We start from the raw sequence: 18,396 nt of genomic DNA on the forward strand, positions 1-18,396 counted from the left end.
CTGAAGGCATGAAAATTGCGATTAAGTTTTAAATAATAGGTGAAACTGTTTGGCAAAGAATTCAAAGATATATTAATCATCTTATCACTATCATCCTCACTATTTGCCCATTTACTTTATGTGGATTAATGATTTGATTAAAATAGCAGACAGAAGATTATATTACAAATCTGTGTCTTTTGGGCTATTATCTCAGATAGTCATTTCTAACCTTAGTTCTAACTATTGCTTTATTTACTTGATCTATTGATCCTTTTCGATGTAAAATTTTCACTAAATCGGCACAGGTTAGGTCTAAGTGCTTTTGTACTCAAAGACATACGCTTTGCGTATATTTACCAGGAATTGTGGTTGTAGAGGTAGTTTCAGGCAGACGGGTTGTTGTCCATTCTATTATTATTTGTGGCTCACAGCAAACCCGAATTTGGTAGTCATAGCAAAATCTCCTGTCCGATAAAGCACTTTCAGTGAATTTACAGACAAGTCCTGTGTCTATGTCACAGGTCACATTGTCTGTTGATTCACTTATTGGCCGCTCAGGGTAATCAGCAAATTGGCACTGAATTTTATTAATTGCATCAGAAGAGGAAGGACACAGTTCATCGCGTATGGGATCCAATAATTCAGAATCGCCCGGGCTGATCACAGAAGGTGTATTTTCATTGAACCAACCAGACCATTCACCATTGCATTCCTCCTCTGCAAAATAAGAAGTCTAGGCTTAATGAATCTGCCTTTAATCAACTTAATTAACTAGAAATACAAAGACTAAAATGGTAGCACGACTTTACTAAATTTAATCCCATTTCATCACAATTTCACTAAACAATTTCACTACGATGAAGCAAAAATATCAAGTCAGCACAACATTTGACTGCAAGATTGGTCTAGTGTCAGGCTGGTTTTGTCACACTAGGATTCCACTCATTTCAAAGATCAACGGAATGATTTTCAGCTGCCTACTAGAGCAGGGTTGGTGAAATGAAGTTGAAGGAAGGAAACTTTGACCCAGAAGCTGACTGGAAAGAAAAGGAACAGACCAACGGGTATTGCAGCTAAACATGCATGACTAAGAGAGATGGATTGGCTGCCTGACTCATTCCTTGATATAGTTTTAGAAATTCAAGCGTTCACAACGGATGACAAATATATTTGTTAACAGGGAAGCTGTTGGAAATCAGAATATATATTACAGTACACCCCTCTCACTTGCAGCTCAGCATGCTGGAATCACATGTGAAGGATATGGGTGTGGAGGTTAATGCTCATTGCAAAATTCACCTTACTTCACATCAGCTTTCAATATACTTTCCTGTTCTGCTAATTTATATAACATATACTACACACCGCATCCTGACTTGGAACTATATTGCCGTTCACCTTCACTACTGATCGGTCAGAATTCTGTACCTACTTCCCTAACAACACTGTGGGCATACCTACACCATATGGACTGCAACGATTCAAGGAGGCGGCTCACCACCACCTTCTCGAGGACAATTAGGGATGGGCAATAAATGCTGATCTCATCCTGCAAATGAATAAAAATAAAAAGGAGCACAATTTCCTAAGTGTTGTCCTAAAGTTTGCAACTTAATGAGCAGAGATGCAAACATTCAAAACAAACAACTGGAAAGGAATATTTGTGTGTGAAAATGAAAGCGATCTCTTGCTACCTACTCAAGGACAGCCCACATGGAATTAGAAAGTAATGACCTTGTAAAGAAAGACTTGGTGTGGGGTGTAAAAACGTTGTCGCTTACCAGGCATGTAGCTGGTGGCGGATGTAGTTGTAGTCGGTCTCACTGTCAGTGGTGTCGTTCCTATAGAGCAGAAAGAAGATTTCAACCTGTTACACGGCACCCAGAGGCTCATCAGCATCAGATTTAAAAACCTGCTTTCTTTTTACATGTAACCAAGTATAAAAATTGCAAAAGTGAAATTCTCTTCTATTTTAGTCTGCTCAATAACATTATTTTAGTGTAGAGAGAATACACTATTTAATAGTCTTTACACTCAGTATAACATTCCTACAATATAAGTGTTACTGGAATTGTCATGTGGATTTAATGGAGTTCCTGTAAATGGTAGTTTTCAATTGCCAGTGGGAACTTCTCACAGTAGACAGGTGCATGCTGAACTGAGTTACCCAGATAAATAGATCTGAAGATACTGAAGCAACCTTGATAATTATACAAAGGGAACATCTCCTTATGCCCTACAGCACAGCCTGGACCAGAGAATGCAGGGTGAGGGGGAAATCCTCGGGTTCAACAGCGTCTGTTGCTATTCACCGGTAATTGAGATTAAATTGCCAGTGATGCCGACCTATGCATCGATCATTTTGTTCAGATGTGTGTGATCAGCAGATTGGTTTATAACACAGAAGGCCCATGTAAAAGTCTCAAAAGGGTTGAATGCATAATAGGTGCTCTAAGTTTGATGACATTTCCACACAGACTTGTGAGATCTTTTATCACATTCCAATTACACAATTTCACCACTATGGTGCATAGAATATTAAATCAGCACAACATATGATAGCTTGACTGATCTAGAATCAGGTTCTTTTTTAGACTCTTATTCCACTCACTGAGCGGAATTCGATGCATTCTCCCATGGCGAGTTTGGTGGCTGAGGGGCATATAATCGGGCAGGAGAGTGGAGGGTGGGGGCCTGCCTCCGCATCAATTAAATCTGCGGCAGGAAGACTTGCGGACAGCCTTCCTGCCAAATGCCAACTGAAGCCCTTAGGTGAGCAATTAATGTCCATTTAAAGGCATCATTCTGCTGCCGTTGGTACTTATCAAGCGGCAGAAAGGACACTCACCATGCAGGAAGCCCAGGGCAGAAGTTTTCAATCGGTGGGCAGGCAACCCACTCGAGCATGAAATGATGCACATTAACGTTGGCCAAGCATGCCGACGTCAACGCGCAGTCATCGGATCGTTTGATTGGCGGGCATGCGCCGGAGCGAGAAATGCGCCCTTCGACAATTAAAAGGCCTGTTAAGGCCATTAAGTTATCAATTAACATAAATTTTTCATTGCCCATCCAACCTAACAGTTGGCGGGCAACGAATTTTTTTGGAAACCTCATCCACGGGTAGAATAAGGTTTTCAAAAGCAAATAAAAATAAAAACTTTAATTTTTCATTAATAACATAAGGGGACATATTTTATTACATTCTTAATTTCTTTATATTTTTATATATGTCTTCATCTCCCTGAGGCAGCTCCATGCCTCAGGGAGATTATGCTGCGCTCGCTCACTCACTCTCATGCACAAGGTTTGCACTCAGCGCGCTCGCACTCCCCTCCCCCACACCCAACCCCCACACAAGCAGCGTTTCACACTGGGTGTGAAATTTAATTGGCCCACCAGCGTGAAATCGCGGTGCAGTGCCGATCGTGGGTGGCGGTCAGCTTCCCGAATGCCCTAGCCCGCCTCCACTGAGCACCCCCGCCAAGGGCAAAATTCTGCCCCCGTAATCCAAATCCTGACAGGGTTGCTTGCGGACTTCCAAAGGTGCCCTCATTCCCTCAGTGCCTGATTGTGGGCCCTGGCATTGGAAATTGGAGGGGAGGGTCTGCCTACTGAGTGCCACCCCCTTCCCTTGCTGCCAACACACTTCCCAATACACTGCAAACTCCGTGATCCCCCTTCCATCATCATTCACCTGTGGCTGGGGTCCGTGGCAACCCTAGTCATTTGGTGCCTGCATTACCAATAGTAGCACCACCTCTCCAATATCACTGCTGAGCAATGAAGAGGAGCCAGCCTCTAAGAGGCTGGCAGTTCTCGGCAGACTGGACAATTTTTTCAAAGATTGAGAGGGCAATGTTCAGCTGCTGCAAGAGGAGGAACGGGTGGTGGATTGAAATGAAATTCTACAAAAGAATCTGCTCCCAGCGGTTGCCAGAAAACATTTTCCTGGAGACCTCAAAAGAAAAACTGGTGAGCCCTATACCTGGGCTCTAAACAATGCAGAATAGCTCAAAAATCAAAACCCTATTGAAATGATGGGTGGAATTTAATATAGGTGTCAGGGTTCTCACCTGACTGCTGAGGAGCCAACGAGAGCCCCTCTTGCCACTTTTCGGAAGGTATGGTACATTAATTGCCAGTCAGGCACTTAACTGGGCAGCAATGAGTTTTGCCTGGGATCAAAGATCCCACGGCTTAGGTCCTACCCGCCGAGAGCTGCAGGCCAATCAGCATCTAGTTGCTCTTCATTGCTCAGCAGCGTTACCAGAGAGGTGGTGGCTGCTGCTGGTATTGCACCCACACAAGCACCAAGCGATCCATGGGTGAATGATGGTGGGAGGGAGTTCACAGAGCTGGCTGTAGGTTGGTAAGGTTGTCAGCAGCAAGGGCAGGGGCATGGCTCTCTCTCTTCCCAACACCAGGAGCCTCAATGAGGCACTGAGTGCCTTTCAATGACGGACCCCCCCCACCGAAGTATAAATCTGTATGATGGAATGAAGTGGATCAGCAGCATGAATTTCTCTCATTCCTTGACATTTTGTTTTACAACTCCTGTGTTGCCATTGTGTGACAAATGTGCTTGGTAACTGAAATTCTATGTACTACGGATCTGTACTGAAATTAAGTATTTGATGGATTAATACATATATATACTGAAATTAGATATACTACTGCTGCATATAACCAAGCACAAAAGCTGCAGAACTCAAATATAGACACTTGTAGATTAGCCTACTCATAAAATTTCTTTAGTGGAGGGCTAGTTCAACTACTAATGAACTCTACATTGAGAACATCATTTCCACAAGTATGAGTGTTGCTGGAATTGTCACATAGATTTGACCATGATGTTAATGGAGCTCCAGTAAACGTCTGATTCCAATGGGCAGTGGAAAGTTTGTACAACAGTTAGACTCATTTGTCCAGATTAACAGTGGCTCTTAAGATACTTGGGCAGCAATCCTGATATTTGTACAGGACACACTGGGAAGTGATCTGTATGGAGATTATGACATAGTGGTGATGTCACTAGTAATGAAGAGACCCAGGATAATGTACTGAGATCATGTGTTCAAATCCTACCATGGCAGCTGATGGAGTTTAAATTCAATTAATAAAATCTGGAATTGAAAGCTACTCTCAATAATGCTGACAATGACAGCTGTCATCAATTTTTGTAAAAACCCATTTGGTTCACTAATGTCCTTTAGGGAAGGAAATCTGCCATCCTCACCCAGTCTGGCCTACTTGTGACTCCAGACCCATAGTCATGTGGTTGACAGATAATTACTCTCTGAAATGGCCTAGTTAGCTATTCAGTTCAAAAGCAGTTAGGGATTGGCGACAAATGTTGGCCTTGCCGGTGATGCCCACATCTCATCAAAGAGTAAATATTAACGCTCCTCCCCAGATCCTCCAGTGCTGACTGGCTCAGAGTATGTAAGGTCAGTGGGAGGTCCTACTGGTTAAATATCTGTGCCAGGGAACTGTACCACTATATTCAGACCTATGTCATATTGCTGTTTCCAATCAGTGCTAAAAGAGATTAGATTGACAGCCACGCTGACCTATGCATCAGTTACTTTTTTGACATGAGTGTGGACAACACAATGGCTTATGATGCAGAAAACAACAATGCTAGTCCAGAAGGAGCTGAAGGCATGAAAATTGCGATTAAGTTTTAAATAATAGGTGAAACTGTTTGGCAAAGAATTCAAAGATATATTAATCATCTTATCACTATCATCCTCACTATTTGCCCATTTACTTTATGTGGATTAATGATTTGATTAAAATAGCAGACAGAAGATTATATTACAAATCTGTGTCTTTTGGGCTATTATCTCAGATAGTCATTTCTAACCTTAGTTCTAACTATTGCTTTATTTACTTGATCTATTGATCCTTTTCGATGTAAAATTTTCACTAAATCGGCACAGGTTAGGTCTAAGTGCTTTTGTACTCAAAGACATACGCTTTGCGTATATTTACCAGGAATTGTGGTTGTAGAGGTAGTTTCAGGCAGACGGGTTGTTGTCCATTCTATTATTATTTGTGGCTCACAGCAAACCCGAATTTGGTAGTCATAGCAAAATCTCCTGTCCGATAAAGCACTTTCAGTGAATTTACAGACAAGTCCTGTGTCTATGTCACAGGTCACATTGTCTGTTGATTCACTTATTGGCCGCTCAGGGTAATCAGCAAATTGGCACTGAATTTTATTAATTGCATCAGAAGAGGAAGGACACAGTTCATCGCGTATGGGATCCAATAATTCAGAATCGCCCGGGCTGATCACAGAAGGTGTATTTTCATTGAACCAACCAGACCATTCACCATTGCATTCCTCCTCTGCAAAATAAGAAGTCTAGGCTTAATGAATCTGCCTTTAATCAACTTAATTAACTAGAAATACAAAGACTAAAATGGTAGCACGACTTTACTAAATTTAATCCCATTTCATCACAATTTCACTAAACAATTTCACTACGATGAAGCAAAAATATCAAGTCAGCACAACATTTGACTGCAAGATTGGTCTAGTGTCAGGCTGGTTTTGTCACACTAGGATTCCACTCATTTCAAAGATCAACGGAATGATTTTCAGCTGCCTACTAGAGCAGGGTTGGTGAAATGAAGTTGAAGGAAGGAAACTTTGACCCAGAAGCTGACTGGAAAGAAAAGGAACAGACCAACGGGTATTGCAGCTAAACATGCATGACTAAGAGAGATGGATTGGCTGCCTGACTCATTCCTTGATATAGTTTTAGAAATTCAAGCGTTCACAACGGATGACAAATATATTTGTTAACAGGGAAGCTGTTGGAAATCAGAATATATATTACAGTACACCCCTCTCACTTGCAGCTCAGCATGCTGGAATCACATGTGAAGGATATGGGTGTGGAGGTTAATGCTCATTGCAAAATTCACCTTACTTCACATCAGCTTTCAATATACTTTCCTGTTCTGCTAATTTATATAACATATACTACACACCGCATCCTGACTTGGAACTATATTGCCGTTCACCTTCATTACTGATCGGTCAGAATTCTGTACCTACTTCCCTAACAACACTGTGGGCATACCTACACCATATGGACTGCAACGATTCAAGGAGGCGGCTCACCACCATCTTCTCTATGACAATTAGAGATGGGCAATAAATGCTGATCTCATCCTGCAAATGAATAAAAATAAAAAGGAGCACAATTTCCTAAGTGTTGTCCTAAAGTTTGCAACTTAATGAGCAGAGATGCAAACATTCAAAACAAACAACTGGAAAGGAATATTTGTGTGTGAAAATGAAAGCGATCTCTTGCTACCTACTCAAGGACAGCCCACATGGAATTAGAAAGTAATGACCTTGTAAAGAAAGACTTGGTGTGGGGTGTAAAAACGTTGTCGCTTACCAGGCATGTAGCTGGTGGCGGATGTAGTTGTAGTCGGTCTCACTGTCAGTGGTGTCGTTCCTATAGAGCAGAAAGAAGATTTCAACCTGTTACACGGCACCCAGAGGCTCATCAGCATCAGATCTAAAAACCTGCTTTCTTTTTACATGTAACCAAGTATAAAAATTGCAAAAGTGAAATTCTCTTCTATTTTAGTCTGCTCAATAACATTATTTTAGTGTAGAGAGAATACACTATTTAATAGTCTTTACACTCAGTATAACATTCCTACAATATAAGTGTTACTGGAATTGTCATGTGGATTTAATGGAGTTCCTGTAAATGGTAGTTTTCAATCGCCAGTGGGAACTTCTCACAGTAGACAGGTGCATGCTGAACTGAGTTACCCAGATAAATAGATCTGAAGATACTGAAGCAACCTTGATAATTATACAAAGGGAACATCTCCTTATGCCCTACAGCACAGCCTGGACCAGAGAATGCAGAGTGAGGGGGAAATCCTCGGGTTCAACAGCGTCTGTTGCTATTCACCGGTAATTGAGATTAAATTGCCAGTGATGCTGACCTATGCATCGATCATTTTGTTCAGATGTGTGTGATCAGCAGATTGGTTTATAACACAGAAGGCCCATGTAAAAGTCTCAAAAGGGTTGAATGCATAATGGGTGCTCTAAGTTTGATGACATTTCCACACAGACTTATGAGATCTTTTATCACATTCCAATTACACAATTTCACCACTATGGTGCATAGAATATTAAATCAGCACAACATATGATAGCTTGACTGATCTAGCATCAGGTTCTTTTTTAGACTCTTATTCCACTCACTGAGCGGAATTCGATGCATTCTCCCATGGCGAGTTTGGTGGCTGAGGGGCATATAATCGGGCAGGAGAGTGGAGGGTGGGGGCCTGCCTCCGCATCAATTAAATCTGCGGCAGGAAGACTTGCGGACAGCCTTCCTGCCAAATGCCAACTGAAGCCCTTAGGTGAGCAATTAATGTCCATTTAAAGGCATCATTCTGCTGCCGTTGGTACTTATCAAGCGGCAGAAAGGACACTCACCATGCAGGAAGCCCAGGGCAGAAGTTTTCAATCGGTGGGCAGGCAACCCACTCGAGCATGAAATGATGCACATTAACGTTGGCCAAGCATGCCGACGTCAACGCGCAGTCATGGGATCGTTTGGTTGGCGGGCGTGCGCCGGAGCGAGAAGTGCGCCCTTCGACAATTAAAAGACCTGTTAAGGCCATTAAGTTATCAATTAACATAAATTTTTCATTGCCCATCCAACCTAACAGTTGGCGGGCAACGAATTTTTTTGGAAAACTCATCCACGGGTAGAATAAGGTTTTCAAAAGCAAATAAAAATAAAAACTTTAATTTTTCATTAATAAAATAAGGGGACATATTTTATTACATTCTTAATTTCTTTATTTATTTATATAAGTGTTCATCTCCCTGAGGCAGCTCCATGCCTCACTCACTCACGCGCACACACAAAGTTCGCACTCAGCTGGCTCGCACTCCCCTCCCCCACACCCATCCCCCACACAAGCAGCGCATAGCACGGCCACTCGTGTTTCACACTGGGTGGGCTTTAATTGGCCCACCAGCGTGAAATCGCGCTGCAGTGCCGATCGTGGGTGGCGGTCAGATTCCCGAATGCCCTAGCCCGCCTCCACTGATCACCCCCTCCAAGGGCAAAATTCTGCCCCCGTAATCCAAATCCTGACAGGGTTGCTTGCCGATTTCCAAAGGTGCCCTCATTCCCTCAGTGCCTGATTGTGGGCCCTGGCATTGGAAAGTGGGGGGGAGGGGCTGCCTACTGAGTGCCACCCCCTTCCCTTGCTGCTAACGCACTTCCCAATACTCCACCAACTCCGTGATCCCCCTTCCACCATCATTCACCTGTGGCTGGGGTCCGTGGCAACCCTAGTCATTTGGTGGGTGCATTACCAATAGTAGCACCACCTCTCCAATATCACTGCTGAGCAATGAAGAGGAGCCAGCCTCTAAATGGCTGGCAGTTCTCGGCAGACTGGACACGTTTTTCAAAGATCGAGAGGACGATGTTCAGGTGCTGCAAGAGGAGGAACGGGTGGTGGATTGAAATGAAATTCTACAAAAGAATCTGCTCCCAGCGGTTGCCAGAAAACATTTTCCTGGAGGCCTCAAAAGAAAAACTGGTGAGCCCTATAACTGGGCTCTAAACAATGCAGCATAGCTCAAAAATCAAAACCCTATTGAAATGATGGGCGGAATTTAATATAGGCGTCAGGGTTCTCACCTGACTGCTGAGGAGCCAACGAGAGCCCCTCTTGCCACTTTTCGGAAGGTATGGTACATTAAATCCCAATCAGTTTTGCAATGAGTTTTGCCCGGGATCAAAGATCCCAGGGCTTAAGTCCCACCCGCCAAGAGCTGCAGGCCAATCAGCATCTAGTTGTTCTTCATTGCTCAGCAGCGTTACCAGAGAGGTGATGGCTGCTGCTGGTATTGCACCCACACAAGCACCAAGCGATCCAGGCCATGGGTGAATGATGGTGGGAGGGAGTTCACAGAGCTGGCTGTATGTTGGTAAGATTGTCAGCAGCAAGGTCAGGGGCATGGCTCTCTCTCTTCCCAACACCAGGCCCCTCCATGAGGCACTGAGTGCCTTTGAATGAGGGACCCCCCCCACCGAAGTATAAATCTGTATGATGGAATGAAGTGGATCAGCAGCATGAATTTCTCTCATTCCTTGACATTTTGTTTTACAACTCCTGTGTTGCCATTGTGTGACAAATGTGCTTGGTAACTGAAATTCTATGTACTACGGATCTGTACTGAAATTAAGTATTTGATGGATTAATACATATATATACTGAAATTAGGTTTACCACATATATATACTGAAATTATATATATTACAAATATATATCCTTACTTGAAACCAAAAGCAAATATCAGGAATGTGGATGTCGAATTTAATACTCATCTTAAAATAAATCAACTGATGTTAGTATCCTGATATTCATTCTAGCTCTTTAAAATACCATGTCTGGAACACAATTTTCTAAAAACTGCCCTAGAAGTTACAACATAATGGCTAGATATTCAAACATTTTCAAAGCAAATAATTTGGAAGGGATATCTGAGGTACACAATTGAAATCTTTATCTTGTTACCTACTCAGTGGTGGACCACTTGGAGATAGAAAAGGATCCACTTGTCGAGACAGACTTAGTGTAAAATATAAAATCATTCTCACTTACCAGGTATGTAACTGGTGGTAGACCTGGTTGAAGTTGCTGTCACGATCAATGAAGTAGTTTCTATAGAGAAGGAAAATAGTTCAGCCTGTTACATTGCACACTGAGGCCCTTTGAATCAAATTTAGAAACTTCGTTTTCTACTGCATATAACCAAGCACAAAAGCTGCAGAACTCAAATATAGACACTTGTAGATTAGCCTACTCATAAAATTTCTTTAGTGGAGGGCTGGTTCAACTACTAATGAACTCTACATTGAGAACATCATTTTCGCAAGTATGAGTGTTGCTGGAATTGTCACATAGATTTGACCATGATGTTAATGGAGCTCCAGTAAACATCTGATTCCAATGGGCAGTGGAAAGTTTGTACAACAGTTAGACTCATTTTTCCAGATTAACAGTGGCTCTTAAGATACTTGGGCAGCAATCCTGATATTTGTACAGGACACACTGGGAAGTGATCTATGTGGAGATTATGGCATAGTGGTGATGTCACTAGTAATCTAGAGACCCAGGATAATGTACTGAGATCATTTGTTCAAATCCTGCCATGGCAGCTGATGGAGTTTAAATTCAATTAATAAAATCTGGAATTGAAAGCTACTCTCAATAATGCTGACAATGACAGCTGTCATCAATTTTTGTAAAAACCCATTTGGTTCACTAATGTCCTTTAGGGAAGGAAATCTGCCATCCTCACCCAGTCTGGCTTACTTGTTACTCCAGACCCATAGTAATGTGGTTGACTGATAATTACTCTCTGAAATGGCCTAGTTAGCTATTCAGTTCAAAAGCAGTTAGGGATTGGCGACAAATGTTGGCCTTGCCGGCAATGCTCACATCTCATCAAAGAATAAATATTAACACTCCTCCCCAGATCATCCAGTGCTGACCAGCTCAGAGTATGTAAGGTCAGTGGGATGTCCTATTGGTTAAATATCTGTGCCAAGAAACTGTACCACTATATTCAGACCTATGCCGTATTGCTGTTTCCAATCAGTGCTAAAAGAGATTAGATTGACAGCCACGCTGACCTATGCATCAGTTACTATTTTGACGTGCGCATGGATAACACAATGGCTTATGATGAAGAAAACAACAATGCTAGTCCAGAAGGAGCTGAAGGCATGAAAATTGTGGTTAAGTTTTAAATAATAGGTGAAACTGGCAAAGAATTCAAAGATATATTAATCATTTTATCACTATCATCCTCACTATTTGCCCATTTACTTTATGTGGATTAATGATTTGATTAAAATAGCAGACAGAAGATTATATTACAAATCTGTGTCTTTTGGGCTATTATCTCAGATAGTCATTTCTAACCTTAGTTCTAACTATTGCTTTATTTACTTGATCTATTGATCCTTTTGGATGTAAAATTTTCACTAAATCGGCACAGATTAGGTCTAAGTGCTCTTGTACTCAAAGACATACACTTTGCGTATATTTACCAGGAATTGTGGTTGTAGAGGTAGTTTCAGGCAGATGGGTTGTTGTCCATTCTATTATTATTTGTGGCTCACAGCAAACCCGAATTTGGTAGTCATAGCAAAATCTCCTGTCCGAAAAAGCACTTTCAGTGAATTTACAGACAAGTCCTGTGTCTATGTCACAGGTCACATTGTCTGTTGATTCACTTATTGGCCGCTCAGGGTAATCAGCAAATTGGCACTGAATTTTATTAATTGCATCAGAAGAGGAAGGACACAGTTCATCGCGTATGGGATCCAATAATTCAGAATCGCCTGGGCTGATCACAGAAGGTGTATTTTCATTGAACCAACCAGACCATTCACCATTGCATTCCTCCTCTGCAAAATAAGAAGTCTAGGCTTAATGAATCTGTCTTTAATCAACTTAATTAATTAGAAATACAAAGACTAGAATGGTAGCACGACTTTACTAAATTTAAACCCATTTCATCACAATTTCACTAAACAATTTCACTACAATGAAGCAAAAATATCAAGTCAGCACAACATTTGACTGCATGACCGTTGTAGTGTCAGGGTGGCTTTGTCACACTAGGATTCCACTCATTTCAAAGATCAAGGGAGTGATTTTCAGCTGCCTACTAGATCAGGGTTGGTGAAATGAAGTTGAAGGAAGGAAACTTTGACCCAGAGACTGACTGATCTTCTGGTGACCAGTGTACGCAGACTTGGAAAGAAAAGGAACAGACCAACGGGCATTGCAGCTAAACCTGTATGACTGATAGAGATGGATTGGCTGCCTGACTTTCACTCATTCCTTGATTTAGTTTTAGAAACTCGAGTGTTCACAATGGGTGACAAATATAATTGATAACTGTAAACATGTTATTTAATAAGAATATATATCATAATACACCCTTCTCACTTGGAGATTAGCAAGCTGGGTTAATATTTGAGGGATACGGACATGGAAGTTAATGCTCACTGCAATTGCACATCAACTCTCTATATAAATTTCTGTTCCACTAAATACTTTATGAGGAGTGCAATTTCCTAAGCATTGTCCTAAAAGTTGCAACTTAATGAGCAGAGATGCAAATATGTTCAAAACAAACATTTAGAAAGGAAAAATTGTGTTTAAACTAAAGACATATTTTGTTACCTACTCATTGACAGGCCACAGGAATTAATGACCTTGAAAAGAAAGACTCGGTGCGAGGTATAAAAATGCTGTCTCTTACCAGGTATGTAGCTGGTTGTAGTTATAGCTGCAGTAGGTATCAGTGGTGGTGTTGTTTCTATAGTGCAGAAAAAAGATTTCAACCTTTTACACAGACTCAGCAGTATCAGATCTAAAAAGACTCCTTTCATTTTGAATGTAGCCAAGCACAAAAATTGCAAAAATGAAATTATTCTCTTCTACTTCAGTCTGTTCAATAAAATTATTTCAGAGAAGAGAGAATACAACTATTTAGTAGACCTTATATTGTAGAAATGTTATACTGAATGTAAGAGTTTCTGGAATTGTCAAGTGGATTTAATGGAGTTCCTGTAGATATTAGTTTTCAATGGCCAGTGGCAACTTCTTAGAGTATTAGGTTTATACTGAACTAAGTTACCCAGGTAAATAGATCTGAAGATACTGCAGCAACCTTGATAATTATATGAAAAGAACCAGAGAATGCAAGTTCAGTCACTTGCATCCACTGCTGCTGGTATTTACCCAGCGGCAGGCAGGTAAGTTGCCACGTGGGAAGCCCGAAAAGCAAACCCAGACAAGGTTGCTTGTGGACTTCCAAGGTGGTGGGCGGTGGAGAAAGAGTCCCTCATTCAGATTAACTCAGTACCTAATCAAGGCTCCTAGCATCAGGAAAGGAGAAGGTAGGCCGCTCAGAGCCAACCCCAAGCCCTTCCTGCTGCTAGCCCTCCGAACACTCCCCCCACTCCATGATCCTCCATGAGACCATCACTCACCTGAGGCCTGGGTCTCTAAGCAACCGTGGGCCTTGTGTGGGTGCATTGCCAGCAACAGCGATCATCACCCCAGTGGCACTGCCAAGTAATGAAGAGCCTCCAGCCTCTGATTTGCTGGTAGCTCTCGACGAACAGTACTTCCGCTCCCAGGGTCCTTGATCCCAGGGCTGGCCTGCTGTTGCCCAGTTAAGTGCATGATTGGCATTATTGGCACTTAATGCAGCAGGCCTTCCCAAAAAATAGGCGACATGCGGCCCTCGCTGGCTCTCCAGCCAGCAGATGAGGCCCCCGTCACCTACATTAAATTCTGCCCAAGATTTCAAAGAAAAAGGAAGTGATGTTCAGTTGCCTACAAGAAGTGTGGGGGAAATGAAATTCTACAGAACAGCCTGCTGGCCAGCAACTGCCAGAAGGGGCTTCAAAATGAAAATTGGTGAGCCACATATTTGGACTCTGAACAGTGAGGAGGACTTCACTAGGGTTTTGTAGCTGCATCTGTATGATGGGGTGAGATGGATCGGCTACATGAATTTCACTCCTTGGCTTTTTTTTTTACAATCTCTTGTGTTGCCATTACGTGATAAATATGTTTGATAACTGAAAATATATGTACTACATATACAAAGAACTGCTTTCTTGCTTGAAACTGGGAGCAAGTATCAGGATTGTGGATGTGGAATTTCATACTGATCACTAAATAAATCATTTGGCCTTAGTATCCTGATATACATTCCCATTCTGCTAACTGCCATGTTTGGAGCACAGTTGCCTAAAAAAGTATCTTACAAGGATAAAATACAAAATCAGGCAGGACAATAAGCAATGAGAAGGACACAGAGAGGCTGGGTGAGTGAGCCAGAACACATGGCAGATGGAATTCAAGGTGGCAAAATGTGAAGGTACCCACTTTGATAGGAAAAGTAATGAAGAATGTTTTGAATGGTGGGAGACTGGAGAATGTTTGCATTCAGAGGGACTTGGATGTTCTTGTATATAAATTATAGAAAGGTAACATGCAAATACAGTAAGCGATTAGAATGGCAAGTGGTATGTTACCTTCTGTTACAAATAGGCTGGAGTGTAAAAACAAAGAACTCTTCCTACAATTATGTAGGGCATTATTGAGGCCCCACATCTGGAGTATTGAGTGGAGTTTTGGTCTTTTTACCTAAGAAAGAGCATAGTTGCCCTAGAGGGAGGGCAACAAAAGCTAACTAGAACAAAAACAGAACTACCTGGAAAAACTCAGCAGGTCTGGCAGCATCGGCGGAGAAGAAAAGAGTTGACGTTTCGAGTCCTCATGACCCTTCAGCAGAACTGGGTGAATCCAAGGAGAGGGGTGAAATATAAGCTGGTCTAAGGTGGGGGGGGGGGGGCGGGGGGGGGGGCGCGCGAGGGTGTTGGGTGGGGGGAGAGAAGTGGAGGGGGGTGGTGTGGTTGTAGGGACAAGCAAGCAGTGATAGGAGCAGATAATCAAAAGATGTCACAGACAAAAGAATAAAAGAACACAGAGGTGTTGAAGTTGGTGATATTATCTAAACGAATGTGCTAATTAAGAATGGATGGTAGAGCACTCAAGGTATAGCTCTAGTGGGGGTGGGGGGGCATAAAAGATTTTAAAATAATGGAAATAGGTGGGAAAAGAAAAATCCATATAAATTATTGGAAAAAACAAAAGGAAGGAGGAAGAAACAGAAAGGGGGTGGGGATGGAGGAGAGAGTTCAAGATCTAAAATTGTTGAATTCAATATTCAGTCCAGAAGGCTGTAAAGTGCCTGGTCGGAAGATGAGGTGCTGTTCCTCCAGTTTGCATTGGGCTTCACTAGAACAATGCAGCAAGCCAAGGACCTGCTCACGGCTGACTCAAGTTCTGAGGCGGCAGTTCCCCTGCACTTATTGCCATTGAGGTGGGACATGGACTGCAAAACTGGGGTTTGTTAGATCAACTATCTGGGGTAAGGATTGCCCAGACTTTTCCTAAAATTGACCCAAGGTTTTTCTCTGGGATTTTTACCCCTCTTTCAGTAGAACAGGCTCAAATGAGCAAGAAGTACATCTAGGCAGATTCTAAGCCAAATTTAAAAAAGCATACTTGTGTCAAATTACTTTCTAATCTATATTAAAAGCAAGTACATGGATTGGGCAGTTACGATCTGGAATACACTGCCTGAAAAGATGGTGAAAGCATGTTCAGTTGTAGCTTTCATAGGAAAATGTTGAAATCCTTGAAGTAAAACAAATTGTGAGGCTATATGGAAAGAGCAGAGAACTGGGAAGAATTGGACAGCTCATTCAAAGAACCGCCACAAATATGATGGGCTGAATTTTCTGCTCCCATCAGCAGCAGGAATTGTGGCTGGCAGGGGAAGAAAATTTAGCATAACGGCAAAAGTCAGTTTCCCACCAGAGGGAAATTAGTTTGGAATTTTGTCCTCCCAACTTTGACGCAGATTAACGGAGGGTCGACTTTCCCTCTGATCTATGCCAGGGACCACATTTGCATCTCATTAATTCTCAATAAAGGACAACTTGACAGAATTAGGTTCTCCCTCCAAATTAAGTGCCCCACCAGTGGATAAGTGGAATGGTCTGTTTCCTGACTATATAATAGTGGTGTGCATCCTGGCAAGCTTCACTTCATCAATGATTTTGAGGTATGTAGGCACTTGTTTCGCCTACCTTTAACAGCATTACTGCGGGATCTCAGGTGCTTGTTTCACAAGACCAATGGGAAGGGGAAAGATGGAGGCAGGAATGAGGGTGGGAGAGTGGTGGAACACTGGAGAGAATGAAGAAGACAGAGGCAGGACCTGAGGGGGGTGTGCGATGGGGCAAGGAACAGTGTGGAGAACATTGGGTCAAGAGTTATAACACTAAGGAGGAGACAGAGATTGTCCTGGGGTTTGGGCCATGCTGTCGGGGGCATATTGAATGGACAATCCTGGGGCTGAGGCCATGTTGTCAGGGACATATTGAACAGATTGTCCAAGGGTTGAGACCACACCAGCGGGCACATATTGAACAGACTGTCTTGGGCTGAAGCCACACTGTCGGGTATATTGAAAAGACTGTCCTGGGACGCACAGGGCCATGTTAGGAGGGCTCTGCATGGCAAGAATGTCTTGGTCCCGGCCTTGGGCGAGGGAATACCTCTCTGGGCAGTGACAGTCGTGCTAAGTATGGTGAGCAGGGTGTGGTCAGCCACTTAAGGAACTTGGTCCTAGACGTTAGAGGCATAGTACCGTGAGGCAGATGGCATAGTCACAGTCAGGGGAGGCATCTGCATCCTGTAAGTCAGGAGCTGAAAAGTCATGGTGGGGGCTCCTGGGAAGTCAGGGTGCATGAGGCTCCAAGAAGTGGAGGGTTCAGGTCGACAATGGGCATGGGGACATCAACCTTAAAGGGTTCAGGAGGAGGATAGGAGTATCTACATGTATGACGATGAGCTCTAGAATAACAAGGGGAGGCTGAATAGTGATTGGAGGAAGGGGAATTAGGGGACAGTGAGGTTGGAGGAGGATGGGAGGAACTTGGTGGGTGATGGGGTGGTTGGAAGCAGGTCTCCCACAGGAATGTAAACAACACCATTTTTCAGTTCACCCTCAAATGATACAGTTTGAAAATAAAGCTTGGAAAAATATGCTTTGGGGGGGGTGCTTCTCAGGGCATGTTGAGGAATTCAGCAAATCTTGACCAATTGAAGGACCACCCTATACCTGGCTTGCTCAAATCATGGAGAGCATTATTCAGCTGAGTGGTGGACTCGAGGGTCTCATGCACAATGAATGGACTTGGTTCCTTTCCTAATGGTGCGCATTCAGGCAACAATCCATTAACTTGTTGTGCTGCCTGCATATGGTCTTAACTGGCATCTGATCCTTACAGAGACATGTCAGAGTGGTTGTAGACTACAAAAATCAATGGCCAAGCCCGCTGCACAGAGACAGCATGGTCCCTACAAACATCCATCTTCCCGATACATTGGTCATGGCATTCAAGGCACCATGCTTGCAGTCACAACAGAAGTGCAAGGACTGGGTATCCATCGTTTTGTAAAGGCTACTGGAAGACAACCAACACAAGGCTTAGTGTTGATGCTAGGACTTGCATCTTTGGTCCCTAATGAACACCCTTGTTGTGAATGCACCTTCACGTCTGAGGAGGAAGATCAGTCCACTCTCGTCCTCCAGGATGGTATCATCCTGCAAGGGGTGGCCTTGGTATGTGCTGTGCAGGCTAAGGGAAAGCCAAGAACTGCAGAGTGCATAGCTGCCTTGTATATGGGGGAACACAAATCAATGGGAATTGATTACTCAGTTGCATC

General features: G+C 42.8%; 1 protein-coding gene across 1 annotated transcript in view; it reads right to left on the minus strand.

Annotated features, from left to right (window-relative positions):
- The window catches only part of LOC121286123 (mucin-5AC-like), a 181,153-nt gene that overhangs the window by 93,779 nt on the left and 68,978 nt on the right, over nt 1-18,396 (minus strand). Inside the window, exons 31-35 of the mRNA XM_041203111.1 lie at nt 13,340-13,396; nt 10,663-10,722; nt 7,404-7,463; nt 1,764-1,823; nt 340-699 (exon numbers count right to left, since the gene is read on the minus strand). Coding sequence (XP_041059045.1) covers nt 340-699; nt 1,764-1,823; nt 7,404-7,463; nt 10,663-10,722; nt 13,340-13,396 — 597 coding nt within the window. The remainder of the gene's footprint in view (nt 1-339; nt 700-1,763; nt 1,824-7,403; nt 7,464-10,662; nt 10,723-13,339; nt 13,397-18,396) is intronic.

This window comes from Carcharodon carcharias, chromosome 13 (assembly GCF_017639515.1).
Source record: "Carcharodon carcharias isolate sCarCar2 chromosome 13, sCarCar2.pri, whole genome shotgun sequence".
In the NCBI taxonomy this organism is placed as follows: domain Eukaryota; kingdom Metazoa; phylum Chordata; class Chondrichthyes; order Lamniformes; family Lamnidae; genus Carcharodon; species Carcharodon carcharias.